This window comes from Pleurodeles waltl, chromosome 2_2 (assembly GCF_031143425.1).
Source record: "Pleurodeles waltl isolate 20211129_DDA chromosome 2_2, aPleWal1.hap1.20221129, whole genome shotgun sequence".
NCBI classification, from domain to species: Eukaryota; Metazoa; Chordata; class Amphibia; order Caudata; family Salamandridae; genus Pleurodeles; species Pleurodeles waltl.
Window position 1 is genome coordinate 317761600 of NC_090439.1, and position 15168 is coordinate 317776767.

The 15168-nt window shown below is 45.6% G+C and overlaps 1 protein-coding gene across 2 annotated transcripts in view; it reads right to left on the minus strand.

Annotated features, from left to right (window-relative positions):
- The window catches only part of ATP9B (ATPase phospholipid transporting 9B (putative)), a 2250419-nt gene that overhangs the window by 1024504 nt on the left and 1210747 nt on the right, over positions 1-15168 (minus strand). For both annotated transcript variants that reach the window (XM_069219789.1, XM_069219790.1), the window contains exon 11: positions 10120-10196. In XM_069219789.1, coding sequence (XP_069075890.1) covers positions 10120-10196 — 77 coding nt within the window. The remainder of the gene's footprint in view (positions 1-10119; positions 10197-15168) is intronic.

Below are 15168 nucleotides of genomic sequence, written 5' to 3' on the forward strand. Positions count from 1 at the left end.
AGACTTTGCAGGCAGGGAACCGGGGGGCTTCTCGGGGCAGCCACCGACTGGGCAAGGGTGATGGCCGCCTGATGGTCACTGCTGCACCAGTGGTCAGTTTCTCACGGGCCTCGGTCTGCGGGTGAAGTGCTTCTCTGGCATCGGATAGCTCCGTCCCGGGCAGTCGTGGTCAGGGCTGTCCTCAGGATTCCCTATACAGGCGTTATCGTGGGGGTGCAGAGAGGCCAGACCAGGGTGGACATGTCGCCGGAGTCTCCTCGGGGGTCCTCTCTGGGTTGTTAGTTTCTCTGGACATGGGCCAGGGGCATCTGGTGCAGAGTGGTGGGGACTCACGCTTCTCAAGTGAGGTGAGAGTCCCTTTAAAGTTGTTTTTTTTCTTTTTTTGGTTGGACTGGTTCGCTGTCCACAGGAGTTCTTGATCCTTTGTAGTTGCAGGGCAGTCCTCTGAGTCAGCAGAGGTCGCTAGGCCAGCAGGATGCATAGCTGGTGCAGGTTCTCTGAAGTTTGGAGACAGGCTGGTAGGACTGGGGCCAAAACAGTTGTCGTCTTCCTTCTTCTCTGCTGGGCTTTTCAGCTAGGCAGTCCTTCTTCTTTGTAGGTCATCAGGAATCAAAAGTCCTGGGTTCAGGGTCACCCCTAAATACTGAATTTAGGGGTGTGTTAGGGTCACAGGGCAGTGGCCAATAGCTACTGTCCTTGAGGGTGACTACACCCTCCTTGTGCGCCCTCCCTTTGGGGAGGAGAGCACATCCCTATCCCTGTTGGGATAAATCCTCCCAAACAAGATGGAGGATTTTCCAAGGAGGGGGTCACTTCAGCTCTGGTCACCTTAGGGGTGGACCTGGCCGAGAGGGTAACTCCTCCTTGTTTTTCTCATTATCCCTCTGGACTTGCAGCCCAAAGTGGGGGCTCGTCCAGGGGGCGGGCATCTCAACTGGCTGGAGTGCGCTGGGGGCATTGTAACACCAGGCCTGAGCCTTTGAGGCTCACAGCCAGGTGTTATAGTTTCTGCAGGGGGAGGTGTGAAGCACCTCCACCCAGTGCAGACATTGTTTCTGGCCACAGAGAGCACAAAGGCTTTCACCCCAGGGGTTCAGAAACCCGTCTCTCAGTGACAGGCTGGCACCGACCAGTCAGTCCTGCACCGAAGGATTGGGAAAAACACAGGGGGCATCTCTAAGATGCCCTCTTTGTGCATTTGTTAATAAATCCAACACTGGCATCAGTGTGGGTTTATTATTCTGAGAATTTTGATACCAAATTTCCCAGTGTTTTGACAAACTCCCAGACCATATACTTAATGTACAAGTTACTTACCTTTGGTAACGAAATATCTGGTAGAGACATATTCTAGTTGCAGATTCCTTACCTTAGACTTTTCCCCCAGGCATCAGACTGGATCCGGAGATTTTGCTCAGATCAATATCCTTGCGCATCGGCAGGTGGCGTTGTTCGACTCCACGGGCGTTATTGGCGTAGTGGTCGCCGTAATGACATTGGGAGAAGTATATAGACGGCGCTCTCGCGCAGTGACGTCAGTTTTGTTTTAACGACTTTCCACCCCAAAGCGCAGAACCACTGAGAACAGTGAGATTAGTGCGCCAGAGCTAAGGACCTGAAAGGGGGAATCCCTGTCACTAGAAATCAGTTTGCAAGCGGGGAAGATGGGTGGGCGGTAATGAATCTGCAACTAGAATATGTCTCTACTAGAAATTGCGTTACCAAAGGTAAGTAACTTGTACATCTGATAGAGACTTCTAGTTACAGATTCCTTACCTTAGAATAGATACCCAAGCAATGCCATCCTCAGTGGTGGGCTGCTAACCAAGATCATACTTGGAAGTCCTGCAGGACCGAACGACCAAAATAGCCGTTGTGACGGACCTGACTGTCCAGGCAGTAGTGCTTAGCAAACGTGTGCAGGGACGCCCACGTAGCTGCCTGGCAGATATCCAGGACAGGAACTCTGCATGCTAACGCAGTGGAGGCAGCAGCTGCTCTGGTGGAATGAGCACGCAGGCTTTCAGGAGGTTGCTTTTTGGCCAAAGCGTAGCACATTTTGATGCAAAGAAGCACCCATCGAGAGATGGTAGGCTTTTCCACCGATTTTCCTTTTTTCGCACCCACATACCCAATGAAGAGTTGATCGTCCACCCGGAAATCTTTAGTACGATTGAGGTAGAACACCAACGCTCCTTTTGGGTCCAGACGGTGGAGTCTCGCCTCCTCATGGGAAGGATGTGGGGGTGCGTAGAAAGTAGGCAGAGTGATGGACTGGCCTACATTAAAGGGTGTAACCACCTTAGGAAGAAAGGAAGCCTTAGTGTTCAACACGACTTTGTCAGGGTGCACAGACAAGTAGGGAGGTTTTGAGGAAAGGGCCTGAAGCTCACTCACCCTGTGAGCAAAGGTGATAGCGACCAGAAAGACAGTTTTGAAGGTGAGTAGCCGCAAGGGACAATTATGCATTAGCTCAAAGGGGGTACACATCAAGTAAGTAAGTACAAGATTAAGGCCCCACTGAGGCATGATAAATGGAGTGGGAGGAAATAAATGGGTGAGCCCTTTAAGGAATCTACTCACAATAGGAGATTTAAAGAGTGAGGGCTGATCAGGTAGCCTAAGAAAGGCTGAAATGGCAGATAAATACCCATTAAGGGTGCCAAAGGCCCTGCTGGGCCAAAGAAAGAATAAACAGAACAACCTCAGACAGAGGGGCGGAAAGGGGATCAACAGATTTGCTGGTACACCATGCCACAAATTTATTCCAACGACAGGCGAACACCGTTTTGGTGGATGGACGCCTGGCTACCAAGATAACATTGCAGACCTTGGGTGGAAGGGCAAAAGCCGTCAACTGGCACCGCTCAATCTCCACGCATGAAGGTGCAGGTTGGACAGGTTCGGGTGAAGAACCGTCCCCTGTTGCTGCGACAGAAGATCTGCCCGAAGAGGCAGTCTGAGTGGAGGATCGATGGACCTGCTCAATAGCTCTGGATACCATACTCTCCGTGCCCAGTCCGGAGCCACCAAGATGACTTGGGCCCGGTTGTTCCTGATTTTCTTGAGGACTCTGGGCAGAAGAGGGATAGGCAGGAAGGTGTAAAGGAGGCTGGAGTTCCACTCAAGACGAAAAATGTCTCAGAGCAAGTGCCGCCTTGGAAACTTCAACGCGGAAAACAGCTGACATTGCCCGTTCTCTGGGGAGGTGAACAGATCTAACCAAGGCTCTACCCACTGCTGAAGGAGACCTTGCGCCACCTCCGGATGGAGACGCCATTCGTGATCAGCTGTGCATCGACGGCTGAATTCGTCTGCTCTGTCGTTGAGGGAGCCCACCAGATGTTGAATCATTAGGGTAATGCCCTGATGTTCCAGCCATGTCCAGAGGCATAGTGCCTGCTGACAAAGGGTCCCGGACCCTACTCCGCCCTGTTTGTTGGAGTACCACATGGCGGTAGTATTGCCCGTGAACACTTGCACTACTTTCCCTTTGAGAGAGGGAAAGAATGCTTTCAACGCAAGCCTGATCGCCCAGAGCTCCAGCAGATTTATATGGAGCCCTGACTCCGCCGGAGACCAGAGGCCTCTGATCTCCGCCTCTCCTATGTGGCCACCCCAACCCAGAAGTGACGCATCTGTCACTATAGAGAGATCTGGTTGGGGAAGGGAGAGGGATCTGCCATGGACCCAATTTGGATTTGAAAGCCACCACTGCATGTCTTTCGCAGTTCCCTCCAAGATCTGGACACGGTCAGAGAGATTCCCCTGATGCTGTGCCCACTGGAACTTCAGGTCCCACTGCAGAGCGCGCATATGCCATCTGGCATGTGTTACCAGCAGGATGCAGGAGGCCATGAGGCCCAGCAGCCTCAGAGTCAGTCTCACCGAAACCCAAGACCGAGGCCGAAAGATCGGATTAATAGCCTGAATGTCTTGGACTCGTTTTTCGGGAGGACAAGCCCGAAACTGCACTGTGTCCAGAACTGCTCCAATGAAAGGGAGCGACTGAGAGGGTGTCAGGTGTGACTTCAGCACATTGATAGTGAACCCCAGCATGTGCATGAGGTTCGCCGTAGTCTGAAGGTAGGAGACAACTTTCTGGGGCGAGTCTGCTTTCAACAGCCAGTCGTCGAGGTAGGGGAAGACTGAAACTCATAACCTGCGCAGATGAGCTGCAACCACCGCCATCACTTTCATGAACACCTGAGGGGCGCTGGTAAGGCAGAGGGGAGCACAGTAAACTGAAAGTGCTTGTGCCCTACCACCAATCGTAGGTAACGTCTGTGGGCAGGCAGGATGGGGATGTGGAAATAAGCATCCTGGCAGTCCAACACTACCATCCAGTCTCCTGGGTCCAAGGCAGACACATCCTGAGCCAGGGTGAGCATTTTGAATTTCTCCTTCTCGAGGAAGTAGTTTAGGTCCCGAAGGTCTAGAATAGGACGTAAGCCCTTGTCCTTCTTTGGTATCAGAAAGTAGCGGGAATAACAACCACGACCTACTTCTGGCACAGGGACCTTTCCTATAGCTCCCTTGGCCAAGAGAGCTGCAACTTCCTGTCGGAGAAGCACCAAATGATCCTCTGGAAGGTGACTGAACGATGGACCAGGTACCCAAAATGACATCGGTGAGGGCTTCATTAAAAGACAAAAGGGGTTTTGTAGTAGAAGCCCCAGGCTGAAGCACCTCTGTCAGGAGATTACACCTGACCTCAACAGTGGGAAGCTTGATACCAGCTCAGCTCAGCTGCCCTACTGCCCTACTGACCACCATACCATAAGTTGCTCCCTCTGCCGTAGCCACAGTAGGAGGGGACAGCATGTCACCGTCAGGAGAAGTATCCAGACCACTGGCTTCGCCCAATTCCTGAGCTCGGTCCATTGTAGGGTCATCCTGGTACTCATAAGGGTCCAGGGATCCCTCCAATTCCTCCCCATATTCGTACCCATAGGAAAAAGGGCCCGAATCTGACCTTGGGCGAATAAGTCCCATTGAATCCGAAGGTGGCGTCAGTCGACGCCGCTCCGACTCCGAGTTGTCGGGGATAAGAATCGGGTCGACATCAATAGTGGGCACCACCGATGTCGGGAGCGTCGACAATCAACCCGGCACGGGGGAAGGTCTCAAGGGTGCGACTGCCGCTGGTGCGTATCCACGCACGGATCCGGAGGCGACCTCGGTGGCCGGGGCCGAAGCCGCCGGCACGGAACCCGAAGGTCCCTCACCCGAACCCCTTGGGCCCAAAGGCGCCGTATCGGGGGTCACTCCTGCTCTGGGAAATTCAGGGAAGCGCGGAGCCAACCCAGACGCAGCCTCCGAGGACGAAGGCCTAGTGCGCGGACGCTCTTCCCACGTTGCGTCGGCCGAGCGACAGGGCGAAGTCGGAGAGTGATGGGACTTCTTCGACTTCTTCTTATTACCTTGACCCAAGGATTTAGAAGATGATGAGTGGTAATGACTCCACGACCGATCTCGAGACCTTCCTCTCGAACGAGACCGGGACCTACGCAGAGTCAAGTGCCAGGCCGCCATTAGCTTTAGGGACTGCTCCCTCAAAGCCTTCGGGTGCATGCATGGTACTCAGAGCACGACTTGGGGTCGGGCTCGAGACACCACAGACACACCCGATGAGGATCCGTCACCGACATCGTCCGATGACAACCCTCACATGGCTTGAACCCGGTCTTCAGGGACATCCTCGCCGCACCAAAGTCGCACATAAAAAACTCGACAAAACGGTCGAATTCGGCCAAAAAGTAGCCAGGGTAGCTCTTCTGCAGATCAGTGTGTGGCGCGGAAAGTAAAGAACTGACGTCACTGTGCAAGGGTGGCGTCTATATACTACTCCCAACGTCATCACGGCAACCACAAGTCCAATGACGCCCGCGGAGTCTACTGGCGCCACCTGCCAACGTGCAAGGGTATTGCTCGAAGAAAAATCTCCGGATCCAGTCTGACGCCTGGGGGAAAATTCTAAGGTAAGGAATCTGCGACTAGAAGTCTCTATCAGATATGGCCACACTGTACTTACAATGTCTAAGAATGGACTTAGACATCGTAGAGGCATATTGTTATTGCAGCTATGCCCTCACCTGTGGTATAGTGCACCCTGCCTGAGGGCTTTAAGGTCTGCTACAGGGGTGACTTACCCATGCCACAGGCAGTATTTTGTGTGCAAGACATCCTGAGGGACATGCCATGTCGACTTTGCCTTTTTCACCCCACCAACACACACAATCTGCAATGGCAGTGTGCAGGTGTTAGGTGAAGGGTCCCTTAGGGTGGCACAACACATGCTGCAGCCCTTAAGGACCTTCCCTGGTCACAGGTGCAAGGGGTGTGCCAATTGTGGAAACAATGTTACATTTTAATTGAAAGAACACTGGTGATGGGGCCTGGTTAGCAGGGTGCCAGTACACTCTCAGTCAAGTCAGCATCAATATCAGGCAAAAAGTGGAGGGGGGTAACTGCAACAAGGAGCCATTTTCCTACAGTGTCTAAGAGTCAAGAGTTTTTAGTGTTAGATTAGCAACATTTAGGGAAATTATGTGTACATAGACCAATGACAGATACACATTTTGTAGGTACTAGTGAATGTAGACATGTTTTAGTGTTTAAAAGTAAAAAGTACATGGATCTTTATGTTAAATGGACATGAGTTTATTTTATACCTGAGGAAAAAGACTTATTAAAAGATGCCAAAAGGCTGGTATGGAACATGTTACCTGGGAGCAGTTTTTCCTAATATTTATCATGTGGACAACACCGAGGACCTAGTCTGGGATGAGAAATCAAACTCCAGAGTTAAAAGAGGAATAAGTGCCTCAGAGATAGTAGATTATATTTTTGATGCCATAATTCCATCAGAGGGAGATGAATGATTTTAAGATTAGGAAGTTGTCAACAATAGTAGACAAACTATCTACTGACACTGCAGGAGCTATGTTATTAATGGATTCAAAGATGGTGGCTGTGAGATCAATGGATTTGCGTTAGACATTTTACCTACAAAGAAGGACGGAGTCTGTAAAAAGTTACATGCTCAACACTGTTGCACTTACATACTTGACAATAGTAAAGAGATAAGAAACTACATTGCAAACATGGCTGACTGGAAGAGAGACCTAAAACGTCTGATAGCCAGAGGTACATAGGAAGCTATTGGAAGTGTTTTTTCAGCCATTGGAAATGGTTTGGAGATATGGGAAAAGGAATAGGAGGAACTATCTTGAAACCCTTCTTGATTGTGGATTTGTGTGTCCTTGTTACACCTGGATTTTACAGAGAGCTTCAGATGCTTGCAAATGGCCTACTGATCCTGATGTCTTGTTGGTGAAGATTCCCTGAGTCCTGGATCCCTTGGAGAGGTGTCTTCCTCTGTGCCATATGACCTTACCCCTTACCCATGAAATGTCCTTTTTATATTTGGTAATCCTTTATTTTGCCCTTTCAGAAGACTCATGCATGAGCTTCTGATATGCTGATGCTTTCAATTTTTACTTATGTTTGGAAACACTTATTTAGAATTCTGCAGTCCAAGATTATCTTTTACCAAGCTATTTTTGTATTTTGCCCGCATGTGTTTCTCCCTACATATGTATTTCCCTAATTTGGTTAGCTGTAGGGATGACCTGTGCCCAATCAAAGATTATTGACTCTGCTAAATTTGATTTCACTAATGATGATTAATTCTGAGCATTGTTTAATATCTGTATCATAGATATTCTTATTGACTTTATGTATTATAATTCTTCACTGCTTAGTTTTATTGATGTTAGTCATCTGAATTTATTTCGACGCTTTGGGCAACCCTTGATAATGATGTATCTTTATAAATTTGGTTTTGTGCATTGTCTACATGACTTTGAGCTTGTGTTTATAATCAATCTTTTAACTTCATTCCTGATTGGAGTTTTCCTTACATGTCCACATTGGTCATGGTGTCTAAATTGTTTTGGGTGGTGTTGAAATATTGTTGATGGTTCACCACAGATTTTTCTGAGTCCAAAGGTCCGTCAACCTTGTTGTGCATTTGAATTCCTGTGAAGGATGAAAAGTGAGTCTGCACTATCATACGCTTTGGGACTATCCAGTAATACAGAGTTATTGTGTTGGTGATAGCCTGACGACCTGCCAACTCACACTGTACCAGTGTGTGTCAAACAATTTTGGATCCTTTCACATTGTCACCCAGTGAGGAGCTGAAATTACACAGCAGCAGGGAACACAAGCTCAAAACCACTCTAAACAGTGGATTTCTAGCTCAATTTCTAAAGGCAGTAAGCAGTTGATGTCCATTAAGAGGTGTGAAACACCACAGGACATCGACAGACTCAATGACCGCTTTTGTGTTTTTATTTTAAGAGGGAGTGAGGGTCAGAGTGCCTCTTAGGTAGCTCTTGGCATGAGGCACCACCCATCCAAGGCCCACCCCCACCCATCCAATGTCCTCACACAGTGACATTCACTTGTAAGTTGGCAGGTATGCCCTGGGGATGCTTACAGGCAGAATGATAAATCTAGATCCCAAACTATTCCTTTTAGGTATTATGGAGAACCTGGACAGCAACACAACATATTCGTACCTTCATTGCAATGAGTTTTCTCATTGCCAAAAGAGGCATAGCAAGCTACTGGCGAAATTAATCAGCCCCATTAATCACTTGAGTGGCAGAGATGTATGGACTACTATGCACAGACTGAAGAATTTGTTTTGAGTGGTGTAGATCGGAAACAATTTAAAATCGGGGGCCATTGGATGAATGCCTCAGATGCTGTTTTATGATTTTGCCTGCCTTGGTTGTCATCAGGGTAGCCCACGAAGACTGCTTGGAGAGTGCTTTTCCTTGTGAGATGTTATATTCTTATATTGATGGGTCCAAAGATCGGCCATGTAACCGCCGCCGTTAAACTTTGTTAAAATCAACAAACGATTTGTTAAAGCAAGAAAACAACTCACTTTATTTCCTTTGAAATTTTGTATATTTTCTAGAGGAGAGGTTTTAAAGTCTATGTAGACTGAGCTGAAAAATAAGAATATGTCTATGCCTTTGTCCCTGCAGACAGAGATTAAGAATATATATTGTTTCCATTTCCTTTGCCCTACTAGGAAGACAAAGTTGTCAGTGACAAGTGCAGCACGATAAAGTTAATGACACCAGATATTAAATGAACGTCGTCGATTCATCAGAACGTCTGGCGTGGTGTATGCCAAATCAAGCATGCAGCACGCCCGCCCCAAATAACATCACTTTGGTGGCACATTGTATTACCAATGCCAATCGTCAGCCTCAAATTTGGGGGCAATCGGTTTGGCATGGAGTGAAATACAGAATAAATAAGTCTCTTAGTGGTCTTTTTATTTTCTCTTTTTTGGTGCTGCTTTCAAGACTTCTGAAACCATCGCTACCAAATGGCATGTTCGGAGTAACAGCTCGATCCACAGCTACCCCTAATTGAGGCCCATGAAATATTTTCTCTCGTGCCAACCTTTGGTCTGCACAACACTACAGTCACAGCTTTACTGAATCTGAGTTCAAATACATTCCAAAACAGAACGCAGCAACAGCTTGCCTTACACAAAATACCTACAAAGCCACTTCATTAGCAAACTCCAATGTAATTTACCACCATAAAGTTTTCTACAATGTCCTCACCGAAGTGGTCATTATAGATCACTGCACACACCATCTCAGCGCCCGGTGACAAAAACACCCAGAGAAATAAACTTTAGAAATATAATTAAAATGACCATGGGAAATAAATAAAGGCAGAAGGTTTGCCCCTTTAAACGCCAAGCACGCATGTCTTTAGTGTATAAAAGAGCATGATGGCTGAAAGAGCATGAACTATGTTTTTCAAAACAGCAAGATAACTGGACTTGACCGTTAATTACCATTTGATAATACAATTTTCGAATTATCTATATTCTGAATCGTCAATGAGTAATCTTCAAAAATCACACTTTTGGTATTTAGAACATATTAAATAATACACCATAGAAGAAACCAATACGTGTAGATAGTTTTATAAACAAACCAACCCCATTAATCGAGGGACTAGAAACTAAGATATATGAAATAAAAATGTATATGTATAAAAATCACCAAACCATACCTTATTCTTTGGATTTGACGTGTTCATTACACTTCTAGTCTCTTTTCCAGTGTAAATAACAACTCCTATCACGGTACCTGAAAAAAAATAAAGCATATACATTTGTTTTTAGTTCTTCTATTACATTTATAATTGGAATTGCATATTTGTAATGTTAGCTTATAGGCTCCTGTGAGAGGTATCCTGAACCGTAGAAATGACTATGCTGGTTTATATAAATTCTTATAGAAGTAGAATACATCCATCGCGATTGTGATAGTTTTTGCAAAGATGGACAACCTAACCTCCTCTTCAAAGCCTGTGCTAAACACATTACCAATAACAGCAATAAAAGAGAGGGTACAGTATGGAGGAGTTAAAAGGTTTCCAAACATATCCTTCAATCCCCAGGTTGGCTAACCGTCGCCTAACAGTTTGCATTTCCTGTCTCCTCATTTATGTTGCTCTATAAAGATCTCCAAAAACCATATTCTCTTTATAGAGAGAATCAGAATTCTCTGGATTGTGGTTGCCATCAGAATCACACAGTTTTGTCTTGCAGATTTCAACTCCACTATGAGAGAGCTTTCGCCTTCAGTCCGACCTTCTAGACGTTTTGCTGAGAGACTGAACATGTTGCACACTTAAACGGCTTGAGAGGCATCCATCCACGTTATCTCAGAATTCTGAAACTGCTGAAATGTCATTTTTGCTACTCCTCTTCTAAGAAACCCAAGGAGCCCAAGTTTGAGGCTGTAGACATGTCCAAGTGAACCAATGAAGTCTGTGTGTATCCCATCAACATAACATCAAACTTCTCAAACTGCTGAAACACTTCTTTCTAGTATTTGTCTTCAAAGACCCCTGTTGACCCAAAGACCTTCAGATTAGTGACTCTACATGTGTCTTTCAACCAAAACCTTATATTCCATCAGAACCACTTGAAGTTCCTGAGTATTTCTAAAGTGACTTGAATGAGTCTGCTACTTTTAAGGCTGTATCACTAAGGCCAGGATCTATTTTATTATACCTTTTATGTACACTCAATTCCGGAATTAGTGACCATAAATATGATTTACTTTCCAGTGATGTGACCTTGACTTCTTCAATGTTTCAACTTGTTGTATGAAAATTACTAATTTCAGCCCTTACAAGATCTGGTTCTTGCACCAGTCTGGGTAGCTCTAACACTGGAACATACACATTCTCTTGATCATCATCACCCTTGAAAGTAGCTTCTGACCTTAATAATTACCTCCTATGCCAACAAGGTTTACCTTTATTATCTCAGACAGTCAGACTTCTTCGCTGACCCACTAAAACCAAAACAGCCCACAACACTCAGCAAGCAGCAGCCAGGGCTGCTTACCACTAATCAGACAATGCCAGTCCAGTCCATCGTAGGTCCTCTTGCCAGAATTCATCAATGACACATCGTCCCAGGTAATGTACTGCATCTGAAAGCGCCTCAGGTCCACTTCACTACCCCGGTAGATCAATTTCATGGAATCACGTTTTTTGAAGTAGAACCTCAGGCACACACCCCATACACATGCACGCCCCAGTGCCCTACTGCAGTCTGTGAATTACAAAGCGAGGCATGCAGAGCTCCTTGCCGAATCAGATCCTGTAATCAACATTAAACTTATTGTTTTTCTTGAGTGAGACACAACAACTTGCCCCTCTACGTTCTGCTATTAGAAGGAGCCTAAGTCTTGTCTTTGAGAAAGAGCAATGGGTTCTTTGATTGGCTTGCTAAGCGCTCCTCGCCAAGCTATTGTAAAATATGATTTGTTTTTAACGGTGTGCATATTATGAGGGTGAATAAGACAACGACCTACGTTATTTTTTTAACCATCCCGCACTAAGGTTACTGAATGTTAAACATGTTAAGACCAACTGCAACACTGGTTTTGATAACACCACTTTCTTTTAAGTATTTGAAAAGCCAGCGGAAGTTTAAAGGCTTCACTATGTAATTGACACGCTGCAGGACATTTACCAACTCCCCTTGGCTAGATGCAGTATTAATTTTAAGAATCATGTTATAGTTTAATATTTTACAGTGGTATTATAAAACTGCAAACTGCATTTTATTTTGTAAAAGACTGGAAAGAATTACAGCGAGCACATTTTGTTTTGATGCGTATATCAACAGAATTTATATTTACGATTGCCTTTTTCTAAAACTGATTAGGATGCAGCTGTGAGTGATATCCATAAACAATAGAACCAGTGCTTAATTTATGGAAGGAGTGCCGGTGCCCAAAGCTCCGCTCAGAAAGCGGCAGCCTGTACAGTTAAACACTTGAGCGTACAATACCAATACTGGAAATCTTTAGTCTACTGCTAGACACTCCCTGCTCGTTTTTCTTGCTCTTGCAGGTTCCTGCTTTTCCCTCTGATGATTATGCTGTCTTTCTTTTCCTTCGTTGTTCTGATCTATCGGCTAGATGTATGGAGCATTTTTGCATTTGCAAAACCATTTGTAATTGTAAGAATGCTTTTTCTCAAGGACAACGCTCAAATTGCGATTCAGTCACCTGTTACTGAATCGAAATTCGGGTTTTGTGAGTCAGTATTTGGAAGGTGCGTGATGAAGGCTCCCCTAGCTAATACCAAATCGCAATGGCATGTAGAAATATTTTGTGGCTGAAATGCGGTCGCTAAACATTCACAGTTTAGCCCCCCTGACTCAAAGCTGGAGGTAACCCATTTATACATAACAAGGGTCCCCTTCCCCTTCGAGAACAGTTGGGAAATTTTTTTTTAAGAGCAGGCAGTGATCTTAGGGACAACTGCCAACTTTGAAAACATGGAACATCAATGTTTTTTTCTTTTTAAACGCATCCCATTTCCTTTATGGAAATCGGTTGTGTTTAAAAAGAAAACTGCTTTATTTAAAAGCAATCACAGACATGCTGGTAAGCTGACTCCAGCAGACCACCACTCCTGTGATGGCAGTTAATCATAGTGGGTCACAAATTGCGACTTACCTTGTTAAAATGCATGAGATAGGTCTATTTGCACCCCCCTCTGAAACGCTAAATGAAACTCAATGAATTTCATACATAAGGAATAGCGATTTCCTAATTGTGAGTCACCAAAAAACCTCACAAATAGGTAATCGCTATTTCTATTTTTGCACATATAGGCCTGTGTTTTTTCCCTTCTTTTGCACTTGCTAAATATCTGATGCAGAAAAATAAGTACTTGTCCCCAAAAATAAGTGCTGGTGACCCCCACCAGCAATCAACGGCTCAAATTAAACATTGAATTGAACCTTACTTTAACTGCATGTTGGGCATACAGCATTGTGCACAGAGAAATATTAAAAGCTGGTTGATCTACTTAACCTAGTGTTCAAATATGTGACACAATATTCACTATAGAGATAACTTTGAAACTTCTCAGGACAATACAAATGTTCTGCAGAATATGCCATAGAGAAAACTAACAGGATGGTTGCACAGAGGATACACCCTGGTCTCTTTTCACTCTGTTCCATTTGTGTAAGTTGTAGAACAAGTATCCACACAAGAGTAGAGTCGGCAGAGCATATATGGTACCCAGAGTACTTGGAGCTTTGACCACTAATACTTAGGGTAGCAGAAATGTTGCTTATGATATCAAATACTACATCTTTACTGACATGTTGTATGACATCACAAATAATCACTGATGACATCTGAATTGACATTATTAATGACAACAGTGTGCATGCTGATGAGGGGCTGAGATATCTTGGGTACTTTCCCATTCTTGATTCCGCTGATGGGCAAATGAAGGCCCAGACTGGTTAGAAAAGTGATAGAACATACCCCATGCTCCTCTGACGTAGATGGCTTGACATTACATCCATTTGCCCAGGTTACAATCTATATGAAAGTTGAAAAGTGGCAGCAGAGAGGATGTCTAATGCTGTTCAATCTCTACCCGAGGGATGGCTTCATAACTAGACAAGAGGCGATAGTCTGAGAAAGCCTTGAGCAGACAGTAAGCCCTGTTGGGGTTTATGGTGGCAATGATGCGCACTGCAAGACAGCGGCTTAGCCTCCGTCCCCTGATGATTGCAGACTGGAAAAATGATTTCATTGAGTGGGCTGGAGAGGAAGAGGCTCAGATGAGGAGAACACACAGACAGAAAGGTGGTAGATGTCCTGCTAGCCCACAGGACAATCACACTGGCTTTATCCAAGTCCTCAAGAGTAGTTTTTTCTGGAGCTGAAGGTGATGGAGATGGTTCAGAACACATCCCTGTTGTGAATGGAATACATATTTTTGGCCATGACTGATACACAACACATATTTATTATTATTGAACTAAGGCATCCTTGAAAATGCCTATATGCTTGATGACATAGAACATGCAAAGAATAGTATATTAAGTATCAATATATACTGAAATATACTGTGGGCAGGCAGGTTGATGGTGTGAAAATACGCATCCTGTAAGTCAATGCTACCAACCAGTCTCCTTTGTCTAGAGCAGAAAAGACCTGAGCCAGAGTGAGCACCCTGAATGTCTCCTTTCTGAGGAAGAGATTGACGTCCCGCAAATCTAGAATGGGGTGAAGATCCTTGTACTTTATGAAAATCAGAAAGTAGCGTGAATAACATCCACTGCCGACTTCTGACATCGGGACACTTTCTATGGCTCCCTTGGCCAAGAGAGACGTATCTCCCTCGCAAAGCAAGACTAAGTGATCCTCCATCAGCTGTACTTTTAATGGAGGCATAGATGGAGGGAAAGACTAGAAGGCAAAGGAATAGCCCTTCTGAATGATCTACAGGACCCATTTGTCTGATGTTATGGACTGCCAAGTGAGGGAGATGAAATTGAATCCTCCCTCCAACTGGACTTGTGTGGTCTTGCAGAATCATAATAGAAGGATTTGGGCACTGTGGAGGAGGGCGGCTGAGTGGTGGATGACTTCTGGCCAGAGCCTCTGGGTCTGAAAGTACCACAACCCTGTCCCCACACAGGACGCTGACCTGACGGAGGAAGGTGGCTGGTCTGTGGATGGCGTGGTATCCCAACCCTTTGGAAGCCTCAAAAGAGGAAAAAGG